The sequence below is a fragment of the Danio rerio genome, chromosome 7 (assembly GCF_049306965.1).
Source record: "Danio rerio strain Tuebingen ecotype United States chromosome 7, GRCz12tu, whole genome shotgun sequence".
Taxonomy (NCBI): Eukaryota; Metazoa; Chordata; class Actinopteri; order Cypriniformes; family Danionidae; genus Danio; species Danio rerio.
In genome coordinates this window covers 31,969,230-31,990,449 of record NC_133182.1, presented here as the reverse complement: position 1 = coordinate 31,990,449, position 21,220 = coordinate 31,969,230, and the positions used below count along the sequence as shown (strand labels likewise).

At 38.6% G+C, this 21,220-nt stretch overlaps 1 protein-coding gene and 1 long non-coding RNA gene across 15 annotated transcripts in view; one reads left to right on the top strand and one right to left on the bottom strand.

Annotated features, from left to right (window-relative positions):
• LOC103911387 (uncharacterized) overlaps positions 1–12,282 on the bottom strand; it is a 54,004-nt gene extending 41,722 nt beyond the window's left edge. For 2 of the 4 annotated variants that reach the window (XR_012383336.1, XR_012383337.1), the window contains exons 1-3: positions 12,234–12,282; positions 8,727–8,838; positions 7,214–7,367 (exon numbers count right to left, since the gene is read on the bottom strand). This is a non-coding gene — a long non-coding RNA (uncharacterized lncRNA). Of the gene's footprint in view, positions 1–7,213; positions 7,368–8,726; positions 8,839–10,045; positions 10,271–12,233 lie in introns of those variants that run through there. The other 2 variants (XR_001799907.4, XR_012383335.1) reach the window with 1 other exon arrangement.
• The window catches only part of bdnf (brain-derived neurotrophic factor), a 37,570-nt gene extending 19,444 nt beyond the window's left edge, over positions 1–18,126 (top strand). The window contains exons 1-3 of one of the 11 annotated variants that reach the window (NM_001308649.1): positions 1,431–1,816; positions 2,532–2,901; positions 16,544–18,121. In NM_001308649.1, coding sequence (NP_001295578.1) covers positions 16,565–17,377 — 813 coding nt within the window. In that variant the 5' untranslated portion in view covers positions 1,431–1,816; positions 2,532–2,901; positions 16,544–16,564 and the 3' untranslated portion in view covers positions 17,378–18,121. Of the gene's footprint in view, positions 1–939; positions 1,148–1,430; positions 1,817–2,531; positions 2,902–3,472; positions 3,880–4,088; positions 4,537–5,325; positions 6,472–10,385; positions 10,669–14,607; positions 15,489–16,543 lie in introns of those variants that run through there. The other 10 variants (XM_068222375.1, NM_001308648.1, XM_073907051.1 and 7 more) reach the window with 10 other exon arrangements.
• Positions 18,127–21,220: the final 3,094 nt, after the last annotated feature.

The window sequence follows — 21,220 nt, the reverse complement described above, 5'->3', positions numbered from 1 at the left end:
GATGAATGTGAGGCGGGAAGCTCAGTCACAAATGTACAAAATTTTTATAAATAAATAAAAACAAATGAATAAATACATATTTAACAGAATATATTGCCCAAGGTACTTTATGTCACCAAAACAGTATTGTATTGTTTTGTTTCAGCTTTAGTAAAGAAACAGCTGTCCATATCATCATAACTTATTCTGTACGTAAAGACACAGAAATTACATTAAAAGTGATTTTTAAAACTTTTGGGAAAACTAGGGGAATTACTTCTTAAACTTGGAATATATTCTAGAAAGACAGGCAGACATGAGAAATGCAGTTGTGTGTAATCAGTCTTTCTTAAACAAAAGCAAAGCCATGACGAGAAAAACTAAGACAAGAAAAAGAGCCAATCTGTTTGAATTAATGCCCTGCCTAATATGAAGGGATTAATTAATCCCACTATAAGATCCAAGTCAGTCAGATTTTGTTTGCTATGTTCATTGTTTAGGGCAATAATCAATGGAACAATGAATGAATGAATGAATGAATGAATGAATGAATGAATGAATGAATGAATGAATGAATGAATGAATGAATGAATGAATGAATGAATGAATGAATGAATGAACTTAGACTTATGGGAACACAATGTCTGTTGATGCTGACCAGAGGAGAGGTTTATCTGAGAAACAGGTCTGTTGACTGATCTTTTAAACTTTTTCTCCTTTTCTTTGCTTCCAGTTCGTTTGCTGTGCGTGTCGTCTGTGGTCCAAGCATACTGTTTACTGTTGCTGTGAGTTATAAATACAATAGCGTTTCATGTCTTTTACAACTATCGGGCTCGAACGAATCTTGGCTCATATGCGGGTAAATACCACCAATTACTCATGTTACTTTTCAGCACATTTGAACACATCCAAGCATAGCGCCTCGTCACTGCATAACAATTAGATTAGTGTTCGTGCTCTGATGGAATTTTACTGATAACAGAAACGGTCGTACTTGGATTTCGTGACTTCCATTCCCTACTTTAGGTCAAGATAAAGGCGTACGGGGGAAAATAACGTTGTCATTTATTTAAGTTGACATCGTGCCTCAAGACTGAGGAGGATTCAGCTTTTTTTTCCATTTGCTATAGTACACACATAACGAAGCTCAAAACTGTATTGCACAGATGTAAGTATGGTACTTAAAACAATGTTTTTCCTCTGTTTGGCTTTCAATAGCACAGCTTTGCAGCAGCAGCAACAAGTCTCCCGAGAACTTAGTCCTACTTGGCAGAAAATAAGATTGTGAAATCTTACCTGATCTCCCTCAGCTGGGAAAACAGCCAGATTGAAAATGTCGTGAACTGTAGGCTTCGCGTAATGTTGACATATCACGCGCAATGCACGCAGAGACGCGCGAAAAAAAAGTGCACATTGCTGTCTTGGATGCGCAACTTTTCTAATGGTCATTCATTTTCAGCCAGCGTCTCGGGGTAGTTGCTGGTCAGTTTAGTTCCCACCTAAACTTGACCGCCTTCGCTTATTTCAATCACGTAAGAGCACTAACGGCGTTTCTCTGAGCGAGGGCACTGCGTAAATCTGTATAGGGGTTTTGGGTAAATCGCGACTGGTTTCTATTTGTCCTCTCGGCACAGTCGCCAAGGTGTAAGAGAGTTTAAGCACGAGGATATTGCAAAGGGTTATTAGATTCATAAGTCACCCAAGTGGTGGGCGATCTTCTGAGCACGGCAGAAGTTCTCATATGATGACTTCAAACAAGACACATTACCTACCAGCATCTGTTGGAGTGTGTGGATATTAAGACACTTCTATCTCCAGGACAGCATAGGGGAAAATGGTAAGTTGCATGGAAATACTACACTTAAAGGAATAATTACTCCAAAAGGCATGGCTTGTGTTTACACTGACTGAAGGGTTGCTTTCAGAAGAACAGATTTTGATGATGCACGACATATACGAGTGCTCTCGTGCTTATGGACCCAAACGCTGAAGGCTACTTAATCGAGGGTTCGGCTTTGCTAACGTGAATGTAAAACTTTGTAATGCTGCTGTTTTCTGGGATTCGTAGATAGAGGGGGAAAATCCGAGTAAAGCAAACGCAGCCGTAGAGAATATACATTCTAATTGGTTTTGCCTTTGTTGCTCTGTGTGCCAATCTGCGCTTTGATGCCTGTTGGGCTTTTAGCCTTTATACTAAATGTCGTTTTTACAAGTGCTCAGTGAAAAAGGCAACATGTGTAGACATGTCCATCTGCCCTGCAGGACAAAAGCAGAGCACCAAGGCGCTATTACTGTGTGATTTGGGGACACGGGTTGCAAGCCTTTTGGGGGACCCCTCTTTAGAGGGTTATGAGCGACTTTTCAGATAAGTGATTCTTTTGTTAAGAAAACGACCGGCCAACATGTGATCAAATATTAACAGGACGGGCTTGCCAAGGATATATTCACGTGACAAGGCGTGGGGAAGCAATAGAGTAAAGCAATATCAAGTGGCACTTAACGAAAGTATAGATTTTTGCCTCTAAGTAACCTTAGCTGTGCTATGATTTCAGCACTTTGGACAGAGGCACCGGGAGTCGTTGAACGCTGCGGACTAACACGGAGTGAGTGGACTTCGCCTTTTGTGTTTTGCCAAAGCTAGGGATTGTTTCACTTTTTCCTTCTTTTTTGCTCTCGGAGGGAGACCCGTGAGAAAACAAAACAAACAAACAAACGCGAGGAAAAGCATCAGTCGATAGCGGGGCTGCTTACTTTGCGCTTGGAGTTTTGTCGCCACTTAGAGCATGTGAAAGTTGAAATCGTAGAGCTGCTAGTGTACTCGTACTTTGCAATCTCCACTTGGTGCACAGCGTTAACTTTGGGAAATGCAAGTGTTGGTCTTGGAGATCTAACCACTGATAGTGGTTGTCAGCTCTTATAAAGGTAAGACCTGTTTGTTTTATTCTCCACTTTACTAGCAGCCCCTTCTCGGGCAGATGTTTATCTATCTGTACATAGCGAAATTGATCCTCTTTTTGCATTTTAACTCTACGGACAGAGAAAATGTAACGCTGTGAGGAAAAGCTTTGGGTTGTGATGGGAGAGAGAAGACGTGAGTCATGAGGGAAATGTTAAACTTACGTTATCATTTTACATGTTCCTTCTACTTTGTCCGTATGCTTTTACACCATGACTATAGCAGAAAACGGTCAGAAAGTTGTTTCAATTACCAGTCACAGCTCTGTCACAAATTCACAGAAACGGACTAATGCTTTTTTCTATATCTACAGTTGCCACATTTAGCACATATTTAATATGAGTTGTCATTTTAAAGCAACACAAATAAATAGTACATGCAAGTGCGTAAAAGCTCACTTTCCGTCCTCATCATAATCAAATGCTTGCGGAATTCTTGTTGTATTTAATGCGCAATTGTCTAGCGCACGCTTTTCTTTGCTTGCTGAATAATGGGGCATGTCTTTAATAAAATATACGACTCAGCACGAGCTACCTCCTACTTATTGTCTTGCTGAGATCGAAAAGATCCTTATCTATCTATCTATCTATCTATCTATCTATCTATCTATCTATCTATCTATCTATCTATCTATCTATCTATCTATCTATCTATCTATCTATCTATCTATCTATCTATCGGTTTAGCTGTCATTCTCGTCATCCTTTCTGATCAGCTAAAATGTTGTTTTCGTTAGCATGGAGGGATAATTTATTCGTTGAATCGATCCTAAAGTGGTGCAACCAGCCTTATCAAACTAATCGCGTCTGTAGCATCTCCGCACTTCGTCATCGTGGACATATTGCTAGTGTTTTTACTACGGACCGCTTCTCCGTTTCATTCATCCCGAGATTTCCACTCCTCTCCTCCAGCATCACCTGCTCATCTCGCTCCCCAGCGCACAGGTCTGTCTGTGCACACGCCGAACAGTTGGGAACCACTTAGAGCTAAAAGCTTTCGCCACAGATAACATATCATGTTAAAGTATTTTGAATTGCCTCGCCAAAAATAGCCCGATGGCCAAAACAATGTGTGTGTGTGTGCGTGTGTGTGTTCATATATATTTCCAGTTAAAGTGAATAAGAATTTGGATAGGCGTGGTCAGATTTTGTTCAGACTGGGTTAGATGGAGCCACCGATAAGATTGCCTGATAAGGAAATGGCTGAGAGGGTGTCACGCGTATTGTGGAGAAAACTGAAGAAAAGCCGTGCAAGACTGAGACGAAATTAGGACAGTCAGCGTTTTAAAGGAGCCTTTCGCTGATGAATTTCTGACTTTTATGCCGACTAAGTTTAGGAATTCGTCTCAGTTTCTGAGAGGGATGTGCGGAGGATATTGGATACGGTCGCTTTTTTTCCTTTGTATCCAAGAATCTGATTAAAGGGTGAAGCGATTGAATGACAAACAGACAGATATGAAAGCCCACGGGCGCCTCAACACTGCGTTAATCAAGAGTCTATCATGCGTAAGACGTTCAGTGTCTTTTAGCTGCTTTTAAATGATCCTTAGGACTGTTTCTCTTTGTCCGGCTGCGTTAGCTTCTTTCAACACTGCCAAATCGGTAATTTCTTTATTACACATTTGTTTTCTTTTTGATAATCGTGTAATTGAGTAGATCTCTGTTGACACAAAAAACAATGTATCGAATGTCTCGTTTTAAGTGACATAAATCAAACGGGACAATCGGCATATGCTTTTGGACTAGCCCGAAAATAATAGCAGCTGGTGCTGTAACTGTCGCTGTTTTGTCACTGTAATTTTCGTAATGCTCTTGTCATTTTTGGTTAAATGTAATGAACAACATCATTACTGACGTGCGTCAAAACGGTCACGAGCGCCGTTTTAATAAGCAAGTATTTAATGCACAATTTAAGCTGTATGTTTTTCAACGAAACAATGTCGGCTTTTGTTAGCAAAATAATATAGTGGTGAATGATTAAATTCTGAAATGCCCACATACACAGAATTGCTGTATTTGTTTTAGCTTTGTCTTAAATGAAATGCTATCATTAAATGATAATTTGTTGGTGGTTTTATACTAATGTGAGTCGTGTTTTCCTTTATTGAATGCACATTTTATTTTCAACGTGAATTTATTTAATTTATTTTAGTTCATAAGACTGAGGAATAGAGATGTGGATTGGTGGTGTGGGTGTGGGCATGCGGGGGGAGGGGGGCTGGAGGCGGATGCGGGGAGGGTGGGGGGTGCTGGGGGATGGCACGACACACTTTGTATGTACGGAAGGTTTTTTATAGAACTTTCTGCAATGTACGTCATCGGATCAGTCCATAAATGGGGTTGTGTTATCTAGCTGAGAATCTCCCTCTCCGCCCCCCTCCCCTCCGTTCTGATCGCTGCAGAGTTAAAGGTGGGCGTCAATAACAAATCTGAGCTTGGTAGGTTTTAATTCAGACAACACATAATGTGGCATTATATTTTTACAGTTTAATCGGCGATTCCTTCCTTGTCGTTTGACTGACCGCCGCGGATGATCAGGGGATATTTACAAAATAAATACTATAAAAATCGTTTTGTAGCCTGTACAGAGCGCGGCTTTCTTAATTAACTTTTATAGTAATGTACAGACTTACTGCGCCCTGCTTGACTCGCGGGAGGAATTTATTATAGGCCTACTGAATATGCTGAGTTCCTCTGGGAAATAAAAGCGTGTGCTCGTCACAATTGCGAAAAAGGAAAAGGTCCGTTTCTTTCATTCACCCTCTAGAAAATATATTTTTTTCTAGTCTCACAATTTTGAGAATGACAGTAAAAACTATTTTAAAGAATCATCATCATTATATTAAGTTTAATTATAATTGTAATATATTGCATATTTAAGAATGAAAATTTACTACATGCATATAATTATTCTATGCATACTACATGCATATAATTATTCTGTGTTTGTGGAGCTATTTGGACAATTCGAAAGACATTAGTCTATTAGCACCTCCGATTGCGTTTTTTGCACAAGAAATCCTCAAGAGACTGGAGAATTGGGCGCGCGCTCAACACCAAGCAAGAGCGTGACTTGCGGTGCTCTAGCGCAAAGCGCTCATTTTGCAAGAGGTCGAGTGATATCTACATTTTAAGGTGTAATTCCTTCATAATCTGCATGTAAATGACGCTGATTGTGTATTGAAACGTAAAGCAAAATAACTTTGCTATTTAGGGTGTTGTAAACCTGTTGTGTTTGTTGTTTGTGTAAAGAGGTGTTTGTTTGTCTGTGAATATGTGTATGGCATATGCAGTATTTATATTTTTGACCTCCAGCATGTATATTCATCTAAGTTTAAACAGTTTGACAGGGTCTGTCTGTATGATGAGCTCTGCTAGTTGTTTGCCACCCACCTGTGTGCTTTACTCACTGATATAAAATGGAGTGGCACTTGCCTCTCTGTATGTGAATAGCTACAGAGCAGCATTAGTGCTGGTGCCTGGCAACTAAAGCTCCGCCAAGGAATCCTCAAACTATTCGCCAACGTCAATGCTTGGGTATGTGTATGCAGGACTTCTCTAACTTGTTTGCAATTTGCCTCCGTGGATAACGGTTAAGAATGGCATCCCAAAGTGTTTGTTTCTACGTGACTTTGATAGACTTGCTTAATGCTGTTTGTACGTAATATCGTGAGCAGGTTGGACAAAGCTACATGTTTTTTCCACAGTCAAATGTTTAACATTTCTTAGAGGTCATTTATATTGTAGCTTCTCTCTGACTGCTTTGTATGGTGATTTTCATTGTTCGCGGACACTTAGTGAAGTTCTTAATCTTTCATCGTAATTTTCACCACCAACTAGCAAATCGATGTCGTTTTGGGCTCGCAACTGGCAAATAGCGCACTATTGATGGTGTTTTCTTTTAGATGGCTTTGTTCAATATTAAAATAGCGATATTTGAAATGTTTATTCAAACTATTAATGAAGTGACAGACTACAATAGTGCATGACAAGGACTGTCTACCTAATTATGTAAATATACTCACCCTTGACACATAAGGGTTTGTTGGGCAAGCAAAAGGCTAGATTACCAGAGGATGTGTGTACAAAGGGATAAAGTGCAGCAGAGGGCTTATACCCCACGGATACATTACCAGTGTAGCTGGTGTATGCTGCTAGGGATGGATTACAGTTACATGGATTGTATAGCTCATTGTGTCTATGTGCTAAAGTGGATATCTAAGTGTGTAGTCCTATAGTGTAGTTGCTATAAGTCAAGACTTTAAGATCTTTATCTTACACGGCTGGCCGCTGCTGACCACCACCGGCCCTTTATTGATAGCAGGAACCTGTTGCATCTTGCTGTTGGAGAGATGAGCACTGCGCAATTCGTCAGTGTGCTGATGAGAGACGGTGATGTGATGTCACATAAAGCACTGCCCAGGCTCCCTTCCCTAAAGACAGAGAGCAGGAGAAACAAAGACAGGCACCCAGGAATGGGCAAACTTGAGTTCCACAAAGTGACTCACTCATTTCGATGCTATGACAAAATGGAAAGACTGGACCCACTTGAACAAGTGTACATACTTAAACGTACACTCGACATTGCAGACTAAACAACACTAAATCATTGACGTGGACTCTTTAAAAAAATGCTGCATGAATAACAGGTTTTTCACATTAGTCATTCATATTTTTGTTGACAGCTGGGTTATGTGAGAAATGTTAGTGAACACTTATATACACTCTTCAAAATATAGACTTAAATATGGACTTTTTTGCATTGATGCTTTATAAAAGAAAAATTTTCGTTCCACAAAGAGCTTTAATTTCAATGAAGAGTAAAAGAAGATAATTATCTTGGTATAAAGAATATTTTATTTAACACGCAATCATTGTTTTAGTATAAGTAATCTATTATTATACAATGAAGAAAGACTACATTGATGTCAGAGGTTCTCCACTGGATCATCAAGGACATTGTATCTATATTTTAAGAGTGTATTTGAGTGGTTTACCTCTGTTTTCCATTGCAGTGCGATGGTTAGAAATGACATTGTACACTTTAATGTGCTCTGTGATGTGTGATAAATGACTTTCTCTCTTAGTGATTATTAAGAAGCTATCACATCCATTTTACTGCAAGTTTTGCCACCCTAAAAGTTTTGTTACCCTGCTCTGCAGTAGTGGAAACTATTCCACCATTTCAGGTTTGTACAGAGTCTAGATCTCTTCTAACTTGATGCTTTGTTATGTGTCATAATGCAACTTCAAAACTCAATTTTGCCATTATGTGGAAGACCTGCTCCAGGATGGAATATTCAACAACGGACAAGACAACAGTGGGCGAGTTTTTGAGAAAGCTGAGGTGACGTCATTAGCGACCCGACCTATTGGATAGAGACACGGCCATCGCTTCTGACGCCGCTCCGACTCTCTCAACATTCAACACCTTGAACCCTGATGGTCAAGTTTCAGCGGTACTGTCCATACTGCGTTTTCATGGACCCTACAGTTTCCACAAAGTTGCAACCAATGAAAGTCAAGGTCTTCCCACAGTTCATCTCTAGCTGTATTCTCATTAGTCCATATGTCCACTTTGTGGTTATCTTAGTTCTGTCTGTGGTGGTGGTGGTGTCAACTTTGTGCTGTATGTGCAGTTCTGAATGGGATCCATGTTGTTTTTGTGCTCCTAATGAGAAGCAGAGTGATTTATTTATGGATTACCTAGCTGGAACAGCCCTAATGCACAGTGTGAGAGTGTGCATGAGTGTATGTGTGTGTGTATGCGCGCGCCTGTGTGTGTGTTTTACCTCTCTTGGAGTCATGTCGCTCAGTAATTGCTGATGCAACTCTTTGTCATCCAGGGTTTGCCCTCTCCTCCTGTGAACCTATGGGATGAGTTATATTCATCTTGGCTTGTCCCTATAGGAGAGAGGAAGGGGACTGTAAGTGCGAGTATGTCAAAATGAGTGAAGGTGAAAGTATATTTGTATAATTTTATATTTGAAAGTGTTCATGTGTAGCAGTGCAAAAAGGTTGAAGATGAGGTGACAAAGAAACAGAAAGGTGGAGATGGAAATAAGTAAAGAAAGAGGGAGTTTGTGTGTGTATGTGTGCGAGTGTGTGTAAGTGTGTGTGAGAAGGCAGGTGTTAGCATCCACTCCCATGCTGGGAACAGCTAGGTTTGAAACCGCTCCACCTCATTACCTTATGCAGGGAATAATCATCATCACTATACACAAAACTCATCAATATAAATCTTGCACTGGACAAGATCCAAAAGCACTTGCAGCTTGGTGAAAGTATGGGGCTAATGATGTGGTGAAGCATAGGGTGAAAGAACAAGGAATGCTTTTGCTAAACTTCTCCAGGAAGGTCACGTTAAATAAGAATTAAACAATAAAGCCACAGTTGAAGAGCAACATTATATCACCTCTATGTTTTTAAACATGTTTGACCGTTTACAAAAATCAAACAAACCACTCCCAGTTATCAGAGGAATAGAACTGACACCGGAAGAACAATGAATAGTATTAAAATCAATGAACCAGCCAACATCTGGCACATAAGCTCCTTTGGCAGACGGGGGGCTCAAACCTGACAATAGTTTAAAATATCACATACAGAGAAGACTAGGGAATAATAGGACCTTGATGTGGTGGGAGCAAGGAGTGAGCTCTTTACTTTGAAGCTACCTTTGTGGAGTCACAATTGCAAATATCAATTTCAGCAGATGATCTATAGTCTTGTCACAAAAAGGTGTTTCAGATTAACCTAACGGCTGTCCATTAGGATGCTGGTGCAGCATTTGTTCGCAGCTAAGACAGTGAATTTAAAGTGATTTAGATGGCAAATGTAATAACTTAAAACCATAATTTACAGTTTTACAGGCAAGTGAAATAACATATAAATTATAATTTTGCCAATTATACAAAGCTGTAGCTACGTGAAGCAAAACAGGTGTTCACTAGAGCTAGGCTAATTTCTCATGTCTTTATACAAATAGTCAAGGAAAACAACACGAAACATCAAACCAAACGGATATATACATGAAACAGCACAAGCATACGCATAAGCGTATGAGATTCACTTTGTATCAGCACACAAAGGAATCGTATTTTATATATACCTTCATCAGTAATGACGAAGAATGTGAACAAAAATGTCAAAAGCCCACACTAACTCAGTGGTCGTCAGGAGAAGCCTGCTCGAGAAAAGAATGCGATGATTTAAAAATCGATGGGCGTTTAAAATCACCCCAAGCCTCTATATGTCCAGGAATTAAAATAGGTTTCTGTCATATGTTGCTCGGTAAACGCCATAATAACACACTTTCCGGTTATTCGTTAGGAATAAGCATCTGAGCCTTCACTTGGTTGGCGCTCGCGCTTGAGTCACATGTTGCAACGTCACGGCAGTAGTTAGTTACTGTAGTCGCGAGGAATGAAGCCGTCATTTCAAGCTGGAGAGCTCTCTCAATGCGCACTACACTGCGAGCGCTCACCATGTCATCCAACTGCTTCAACTCAACTCCAAAGGATCCGCTCAGTCATGGGAGTCCATTACCTCAACCATGCAATTTCCACCATCAATAATTTAATCTATTTGCTCAAAAGCTGAAGAGACAACTTGCAGCTGCTGCTTGGCGAAGAGCGGACGAATATCGCAGAATAGTTGCGCGGAGGTCTTATCCAAAACATCCCAGATGACACTGTCCTGCTGAATGGTCTCCTTTACGACTGGACAGTAAAGGTAGGTTTTTGTGCGGAAAGGAGTCATTATTAATGGGGGTTCTGTAGCCTATCGACTGTGCTACGTCTGTTGTGGAGTTAAGAAAAAGTAATCAAGTGTTGGATCATGCAACGGCAACATGAAACGCTATCCTCGCGTTCATTAATAAGATACGGCGTTATTATGTTGATTGGATTTCTGATAGGGGTCAGTGGAACCAAGTTGTTTTTGTTTAGTACATAGGGCTATCAGCTGTTTATCCTGGCAGATATAAACTATTCTCTTCAACTTTAATAGTTGGCTTTATTGTTTTGTTACTGTATAGATGTGGATGTTTTGGTGATCTAACTTGTTAGAGGCGTAAAAGTATTAACAATTGCCATTTACAATATATTTACTCATATGGACGCATTGTTTATAGTTTAAGCAAAAAATAAGACTATTTGTGCGAACGTACAGTGAATAGGCGCATTTCGTGAATTCAATGAGACTTGAAGAACATGAAACCTGAGATCATCGTTTAGGTTTACCGTGTAGAGTCTAGCCTTCCACTGGAACAGATAAAGTCCCAAAGCGAAGATAAAGTTTTCAGATTAAAAACTAACTGATTAATGTGGTCCTGGGATGATTTTGAATGCCAAGTGGGCAAAATTGCTAAAACTAAATCATAGGCAGTTGATTTCGTTTCCCCAAAATACAAATTTACTTTGTAGTAAAGTTGCTTTGCGGTTAATCTAGTATTTATATAGTCAATGTTGTGATTATTACATAGTAAATATATTAATAGAATATTATGTTAATATTTTAGACGATTAATGTTAATTTAGCATTGTGTATGCAAAGAAAACAGGCCTTTACTTATGGTATCCTATTAAACCGCGTTCTCTGTGTGTGAGTGAATGTTTATGATAGAAAGAGAAAGATGTTTCCAATGGTCTTTGCTTCTCTCCTAGCCTTCACTTCAGATGAGCTTTATGTAGACGAATGCGCCATCTAGCGTAATAGTGTTGTAAAGCCTGTTAAGGAGTAAAAGGATGGATGTGTGGTGCCGCTGTTTTGAGAAAATGATGTTCTTCCTGACAAAACTTTTTTAAGGGTAGAAACTCTGACTATGCTAACTATAATGGCTCTGGACACACCGCGATGGATTAAGACTTTTAAAACGGCTGGTACTCTAATTCTTTAGAAAGTTCAAAAAAGAAAACAAAGTGTCTAGCCTAACATACAAAGTAGCAAATCTAAGCAGATATTTCACCAGCGGATTTAGTTCGCCATGTGTTGCCCTGTCTCTTCTTACGACAAAAGACGAGCCGTATACATAAATTATTACAGCACTAATGTTTAATTTGTCTTTGTCTTCTGCCTTTCAGAAAATTTTAGTAAATGAGTATATTTTAGAGGAATTAAAAGTACCAGACGTAAAGTTAGGCCTACATTTCTGTGTGCTAAACGTCGAGTTTTGTTTTACGCAAATTGCCAGCAGTACCCAAATGTTAAATAGCTAACGCTTTTAAAAACAATATTTATTTTCATATAAATGATTTATAAAGATATTAAGTGTAAAATTGTTATTCTTTTCGACTTACCAACCGAAACCAAACATTCTGCGCCTGCGCAACGCACAGTTGTTATGGTTACCTGTCAAGAAATCGATTTCGTTTCGACAGACTACATTATTATGAACTACAGTGTCTAAATGTTCAGTATAAAGAATATCATTGTAGTGTTTTATAATTTGTTTTGTTTTGTTTTGGTAGTTACTAGTATAACTTTTTGTAGTTTTAAGAATTTGCGTAATTAAAAATTTATATATATATATATATATATATATATATATATATATATATATATATATATATATATATATATATATATATATAATTTTTTTTATATATATTTATTTATTTATTTTTTCTAAAAATATACACTGCTGCAGTTCTGAAGCATTTGGGTCACTCTTATGTACTTGCCTGTCTAACATTATTTGTGTAGTTTAATTTAGACAAGATAAGAGGTCTTAAACTTTGTGATCTAGAGCCAACTCTAGCCTACTTGTTGAAAACTTTATATTTAACAGCAGACTGTCTTTTGTTGTGTTACCACTGATGTCAGATTGCAACTGTTATGGAATCCACAGTTTGATGTGTTGTCAAAGTCAGAATAATAATTAACAGCTGAGGCACCTGTGTGAGCTTAAGTGATGCACGCTACAGTTTTCTTGTCATTGACAAGTTCACCAAAGCGATTCAAAAATTTTTCTTGTCCTCTACCCTTTGTTGTCCTTTTCAAATATTTAATAGTGCATTTTAAGATATCTTTCACCCTAAGGAATAAATGTTTTGTTCTCATTTTCCTTTAGAGTGGTAAGGCTAATAGAAAAGTGTCTGTTACCGCAGTACTTTTAAGTTAGAAGAACCGTAGACATCTGTCATTAGTGGTTTTCTGTCATAATCCCTCTATGGTATGGAGATTTAAACAAATAGAGTTGTGGGAGAATCAGGATCATGCAGACCAATCTACCCTGTCCTACCTGCCCTTCTCCAAACAATTGAGCAGGTGCATGTAGTCTTTCTGCCAAAACCGTAGCTGCCACTCATGCCCAATTAAAGTACAATCCTGTTTTACAGTGAAAGGTGTTTGAACGTGCTCCTACCAAGCCCGACCATATGGATCAAATACAGCTGTGCGGTTGTAGTATTTCATCAAGCTTTCTGTGTCTTACTTTGTAGCTTGAAAGATCAGCGAAGGCTGGTTGCTTTCTCGTGTGAGAGGTTTGATTGATGGAAGCCTTGTATGTAGTATTTTCAATGCCTCATGATGAACCAGTCTTCAAAGATCTAACAAACGGGACACAAAGAGCATGAATTAGCAGCTTTGTTTGCACGACTGTTGAGCGGATTATCTTAGCATCAACCATGAAAGGCGTCTTTTTCAATTTGGACATTAAAACACCTGAAACCGTGACTAGATAAATTTTTTTTGACAACTACTACTGTACCACGCTTTCTGTGACCCATCAATGGCACCTGTAGTCGTGTGTACACAAACATAGTCATGTTTGCACATCATACCATATGATGACAGGATATTGATAGCGCATTATCATCAGCAGTTCAAATACACGCATATTAAAAGCAGAACAAACATGTCCGTCAAGGTAATCTCGTCTTCCCTCGATGCTTTGAATGAGACAGAAGGTTTCAGTTATTGCCAACTCAGTCCCAGAGCAATAAAGTGATTCATCGTCTAGATTACGTTTTAACAGGAAGTTGATTGAGAGCATAATCCATATTGATTCTCTTGATGGAAACAGGAAATAGCAGAGTTAGAAATAAAATCATTTGTTGTTCCTAGTGAGAAGCGACCCCAGAGGAAAATGGAAAGCAATTGCAAGCTGATGAGTGGCACTGCCCCCTAGCACCACTTCTTCTAGCCCCACCGCCCTTTTCCTCTCAAGCCCCTTAGAGACCAGAGAGAGACGTCATCAGGGTTGTTGTGCTCTTGGCCTCCATCTCCTGCCGCACAACTACACACCGGTGCGCTAGTCTAATTAGGAGGGAAAGATACAATTTAGCCGGCGTAGTCAGCTTTCAGAAATTCAAGAATAACTTACTTCAGTGCTTTTATGTGAAACTCCAAGCCATGTAGGTCTGTGGAATATTTAAGGTTATGTGTTACTGGCAGGATTTGGATGAGAGATGGCATATACTCCACCTGCTGTCAGGTAGGGCAACAGAAGGGATTTGGGTGTCAGCATGACTGATGCTGGTATTTCATTCAGAAGCCTCTGCAATATATATAAATACTTCTCTCATTAGGGAGACGACAGATGTTTCCTAATTGGGATCATGGTGAAACTGGGGCGGTTACTGGGTTGTGCTTCTCTGTATGTGCGTAAACCCCACATTAAGGTTGTCTTGAGAGTAGGAACGTTGACAATAATCCATCCGTCCTCGCAGGCACGCCACATCTGGAGGAATGAAATAAGACAGAATCATTGAATAATCCTCAGGCAGGCACTTTAAATTCCTCGCTATATTCAGCAGAGGTAATTGCTGACAATGTAAGAAGCTTTTTCCATTACGGGGGAAAGCTGACAGACTGAAGTATCTTTTCATGCCTGCAGAAGCAGCTTGTACACACATTTTGCGCCCTGCCTGATTTGATTAAGATTGATCTGTCCTCCACAGCTGTATCCTCGGCTCCGGGTTTTTCCATGCTTGTTTTTGACCATTTGAGAGCAGAGATTAAAGATGCTCCCACCTCATCTCCCGTACCGAACACACACACATACACACAAAACCCTCGTGGACTGCCGACGTCACTGAGCGAGGGGACTTTGAGCTCATTAAGCAGAGGGCTGTGATATTCTCAATCGAGACTGTGGGACTCCCAACCGGCCTATTTATAGAGCGCACATCTCCATGGCAGTCATCACTGCGCTAGCAAATCGCAGTCATGGCCCCAGACACCAATTAAGAATGAAACAAATGCCTTTTAGACAGGGCGTGTCCCTCCTTCACTCCTGCCGGCCCACACTGCCTTCTGCTCTGGGAGCGGATCCTCCCCCTGTCTCTTCCTGAGGATGCGTGGGGCATCGGGAGGACAGCACGCAGAGAACTGGCGAAGCCTTGCTGCGGTGCTGGATATTTTTAAATGCACCTCCTCTCCATCCCCCTTACCCCACCCCTACCTCTCCCCCTCTCCTTCGCCTTAGAAAAGTGAGAGTAATGGGTATCTTTTTTTTTTGTTATGTGTGCATGATCCCCTGTCTGTTCGTATGCACTGGGATGCTGTTGGATGCAATGAATCGCAGTGACTCATAGAGGGACTTCAGAGAGGTAAGAGAAAGGTGCAGGGAGAGATGAGGAATCACATAGACTCACCGGAATTTCAAATTGTTTGCGTACATTTTGCAGCCAGGGAAAATTTCATTGACTAGAGCATGGTAGTGTGTGCAGGTATGAGAGAATGAATGAATGAATGAATGGCGTCTTTTTTCAGCTCTCTTTGCATCTCTCCTCTCTCTGATCGCTATCTGTCGCTATCTGTTGTCGTAGTGTGTCTGTTCTCATCTGTCTTTGTCCCTTTGTATCTCTGTTTCAGTTTAAAACTCTCTTAGTGGAAAAGATAATCATCTGCGTGGCATCGTAGTGTGTGGGCTTTTTCTTACAAATCAATGTTTCCAGAGAAGTTTAGATTTTTTTTTTCTCATGCATTCAAGCAGCATATAAACTTTAGCCCTGACTCAGATAATAAATACACTGTTAAATAATGATGGGATTTTAACATCACAATTAAAAATGACAATTATTCCAATTTTGGACTGCTCGAGCAAACTTTAATGATAGAAGTTGTTCTGTCATTTTTTTTTTTCTTTTTTGGTGGGTTGGACTTGTTCCCTATATCTGCTCCATCTTATTCTCACATAAGCAGTTCACGGACCTCTTAAAGAACGGAAGAGGAGGCAAGGGATCAGGAGGAAGAAGAGAAGGGGAAGAGCGACTGAGGAGAGTGGGAGCAGTTCTCTTGTGTCCTCCTAATGATACTCCAGGGTCTCTGAATTTAGCCTGCTGTATTTGCTGGTGTTGGAAAGGGGAGGGGGCACAAACGTGCAGGTGTATGTGCAGGGACAGAGTGTTAGTTGCGCTCCCATGGGCATGAGACTAAAAATGAAACAAAGAAATAACAAGTTGGCACGTTGTGTTTGTGTTTTGCTTCAAATTGCGCCACGGGAATGATTCGCCACTATAAGAACCTTTTTTTTTTATTATGAATGAAGTGTTTAATGCAATGTTGTTTGCAAAACAGTTGTTTTACATTTTGTTTTCTGTCCCCCCCTCCCCTTTTCCTCACTCCCCCATCCCTCTTGTCCTTCCCCTTTTGCTGTCTCCAGTTCCAACAGGTTAGAAGAGTGATGACCATCCTGTTCGTTACTATGGTTATTTCATACTTCAGTTGCATGAGAGCTGCGCCCATGAGAGAGATCCCGGGCGTGCAGGGGGGCCACCGGGCCGAGGGCTACCTGGGCGCCGCTGCCGCTGCTGCCGCTGCCGTCACATCGGGCAGCCGAGGCCACGGGACTCCACAGAGTGGGGGCGGGCTGCCCTCGCTCACGGACACTTTCGAGCAGGTCATTGAGGAGTTGCTTGAGGTGGAAGGGGAAGCGACGCAGCAACTGGGGCCTGGGGCCGACCAGGGCCAAGGAGGGGGCGGCCCTATAGATGCGGCAGACTCGAAGGACGTTGACCTGTATGCCTCGCGGGTGATGATCAGCAACCAAGTGCCTTTGGAGCCGCCGTTACTCTTTCTCTTGGAGGAATACAAAAACTACCTGGATGCCGCCAACATGTCGATGCGTGTGCGGCGACACTCGGACCCCGCACGGCGGGGGGAGCTCAGCGTTTGTGACAGTATTAGCCAGTGGGTGACAGCTGTGGACAAAAAGACGGCAATAGACATGTCGGGCCAGACGGTCACCGTTCTGGAGAAGGTCCCCGTGACTAATGGTCAGCTGAAGCAATACTTTTACGAGACCAAATGCAACCCCTTGGGGTACACAAAGGAGGGCTGCCGAGGAATAGACAAGCGGCACTATAACTCGCAATGCCGGACAACCCAGTCTTACGTGCGAGCCCTTACCATGGATAGCAAAAGGAAGATCGGCTGGCGGTTTATACGGATAGACACTTCGTGTGTATGCACATTGACCATTAAGAGGGGCAGATAGTGTACACAATGTATAGATTTTATTGAGAGTTCTAAAAAAAGAGAGAGAGAAAGAGAAAATATCTATTTGTATATACATAACAGGGTAAATTATTCAGTCAGATAAAAATTTTATGGACTGCATGTAAAAAAGAAAAAGTTTATACAGTAAGTGATACTACAGTCTATTTATTGAACATATTCATGACCTTGTAAACAATTAAAAAAAGATCTGATCAGTCATTTGCGCCCAGTTCAAATTACTATATCACATTCCTCAAGACATTGTGTTTTTTACGTTGCCAAGATTTTGAGAGATGAGGAGAGGAGGGGGTGAGGAAGAATTACATTCAAGAAAGAAAAAAAAAGAAAAAAAAAAGAAAAAACTTGCATGCTGCTTCAATTGTGAATTGAAAAACTGTCCACTTTGGGAAAACAAGGAATCGGTTTCCGACCAAAACATTCCGTTTACATTCTCAACCGTAACAGGATTTCCTCCTCTCAGTACTCTGTCTGTTTACTATCCTCAACTTCTCAAGGTAATGTTGGAAATACATACTATGTCAAGGTGCTGTTGTCAAAGCTTTGCTGTTTATTTTTTTATCCCCACAAGATGAAAAAAAATATATAAAATATATATATATATAAAATTTATTCATTGACATGTGTTCTGGATTAATATAATTCATTTTGTATGTTGTGAAGTTGTTTGCAATATTAAATTGAAATATTTGAAGAAATAAAATTACTATAGGCAACTGAAAAACAAAACCAATGTCAATAAAGTTTGAGCTCTCCCTTTACAGGTCGAAATTTGGCACATGCTGTGCAGAGAACATCTTCTCTCGCAGGCAAACATACTTTGGATCCTACATTCATATGATTTCAAAAGGGATAATGATAGATATAAGTATATACACTACAGTATATAAGTATTTATTTCCCATCCTCTCAACATATATAGTTGAAGTCAGAATTATTAGCCTCCCCCCTGTTTCTTTGTTCCCCAATTTCTGTTTAATAGAGAGAAGATTTTTTTAACACATTTCTGAACATATTAGTTTTAATAACTAATACCTGATTTATTTTATCTTTGCCATGATGACAGTAAATAATATTTGACTTGATATTTGTCTAGACATTTCTTTACAGCTTAAAGTGACATTTAAAGGCTTAACCAGGTTAACTAGGCAGGTTAGGGTAATTAGGCAAGTTATTTTATAACAATGGTTTGTTCTGTAGACTATCAACTATATAGCTTAAAGGGGATAATAATTTTGTCCTTAAATTATTATTATTTTTTTTTATTAAAAACTGCTTTTATTCTAGTCAAATCAAAATAAATAAGACTTTCTCCTGAAGAGAAAATATTATCAGGCATACTGTGAAAATTTCCATGCCCTGTTAAACATCATTTGGTAAATATAAAAAGAATAATAATAAATTAAAGGGGGGCTAATAGTTCTGACTTCAACTGTATGTCTATATCCGTATTACCAAGCTAATGTGAAATCTCAAAGCCAGAAATGCAGACGAACACATCCATCCAATGTAAATTCTGATGTGTTCTGTGGAACAACAAACACTCTAGAAAGTTCTCAGGTAAGACTTGATATGTAAATTCTATGGAAACCAGTCTCTCATGTAATGTTGTCCAGAGGGAGAAGGCAATCATCACTAGCACTAAGAGATTAGGATTTTCTTTTGTCTGTAGGATAGATCAATGAAGTCAACACTCCAATGCACTCTGCGTGATATCTGATACACCTGAACACAGACACAGACCTATACACAAACCTGCTTTCCTTCAAAGGTTGTTATCAGACAACTGAACAGAAATCTGTCTGACACTGATACACTGCCACAGATAAGGGAGGAGTTTCATCTGTTCATGGTAAGTATCTCTGCATCATGAGACACATGGGCAGGACCATAAAGGATGCTCAGGCGGAAAGTCAAAACTGATTATAAGTGCATCCTTTATCAGAAACACAACTCAAATTAAATTTGTGTACCCAAGGATATTGATATGAAAGCATAATAATAGCTATCAGCCTTGCTTAATGAGTAAGTGTTTGCTTAACCTTATAGGAACAAATATGAAGCTGCAAAATATAAATCAATGGTGACTGGACTAGATAAAGAAATGGACAATAAAACATTCTTCTGGTGCATTTTATCTGAGAAACAACTTGCATTATTTTTGTGAGGATCAGATTTTCCCCAGTTCAAAGTAGTCCTTGGTAAGACCCAGCAGGGCCCTGTCCCATTTGCTACAGAAGTAGGCCACTCTATTCTCTGTTTCTTTTTCCACAATAACAGCAAGTAAACTCATAAAATTACTGTTTAAGCAGGGCAGTCCAAATAAAAAATGAGAATATGGAAAAAGTAAATACAAATTATATATATATATATATATATATATATATATATATATATATATATATATATATATATATATATATATATTTTTTTTTTTTTTTTTCCTCAATGTTTAATGGAGAGCCGATTTCTTCAGCACATTTCTAAACATAATAGTTTTAATAACTAATTTCTAATAACTGATTTATTTTGGTGAAAATAAAATAGTGTTTAAAATTTTTTAAACTGCTTTTATTCTAGCCTAAATAAAACAAATAAGACTTTCTCCAAAAGAAAAAAATATTATCAGACATGCTGTGAAAATTTCCTTTCCCTGTTAAACATAATTTGAAAAATATATATAAATAAAAATAAAATAAAAATCTTTCCCCATTTTTTGTTTAATGGAAAGAAGATTTTTTCAACACACTTCTAAACATAATAGTTTTAATAACTCATTTCTAATAACTGATTAATTTTATCTTTGCCATGATGACAGTAAATAATATTTTACTAGATATTTTTCAATACACTTCAATACAGCTTAAAGTGATATTTAAAGGCTTAACAAGGTTAATTTAACTAGGCAATTAGGCAAGTTATTGTATAATGATGGTTTGTTCTGTATATCAAAAAATATATAGCTTAAAGGGGCTAATAATTTTGACCTTAAATTTTATTATTTTTTTAAATAAAAGTTTCTTTTATTCTAGCCAAAATAAGACAAATAAGACTTTCTCCAGAAAAAGATATATTATCAGACATGCTGTAAAACTTTCTTTGCTCTGTTAAACATAATTTGGGAAATATAAAAAAAAAGAAAAAAATACAAAAGTACAACAATTATTTTTGCTTGATAAAAAAAAAAAACGTGCCGTTTGGTCATCAATATTTAATATTTCAAAGTCATATATATGTATTTGTATCCTCTATAAATGTTTTTTCTAAGAAAAATAGTTTTACAAAAATATGTAATTTGTTATCATTAATTACTTCAACAAAATAAACATTTTTAAAGCATTAATTAATCTTAACATTTTTTAGCATTAGCAACAAATAATTTTTATTTAAATAATATATAAGTAAACATATTTCATGTAACTAATATAACAGAACCAACAATGAAAACACAGTCATATATTTCTTGATAGTAATGTGATAACATTGTTAAAGTTTTTTAAATGTATCATCTGATGTCAAAATAACCCAAAAATAATACCCTAAAGTGTGCCTAAAGATTTCTAAAATAAACAGTTGTAGTCTGAATTGTAAAAAAAAAATTTAATAAATAAATAAATAAATAAATCATCATATATAAATGCATTCCTTACCTGGAATAAACTATTCATTCATATGGTTTAAAATGTATGGAAATATTTCTGCCCTTGGATTCTGATTGGCTAATACATTATCCAATTGAGCGTGGGTTATGTTGTTGACCATATATCACTGTATAGCTGCCATAACATTATTTTCTTAACTAGTCCAGTAACATATTACTGAC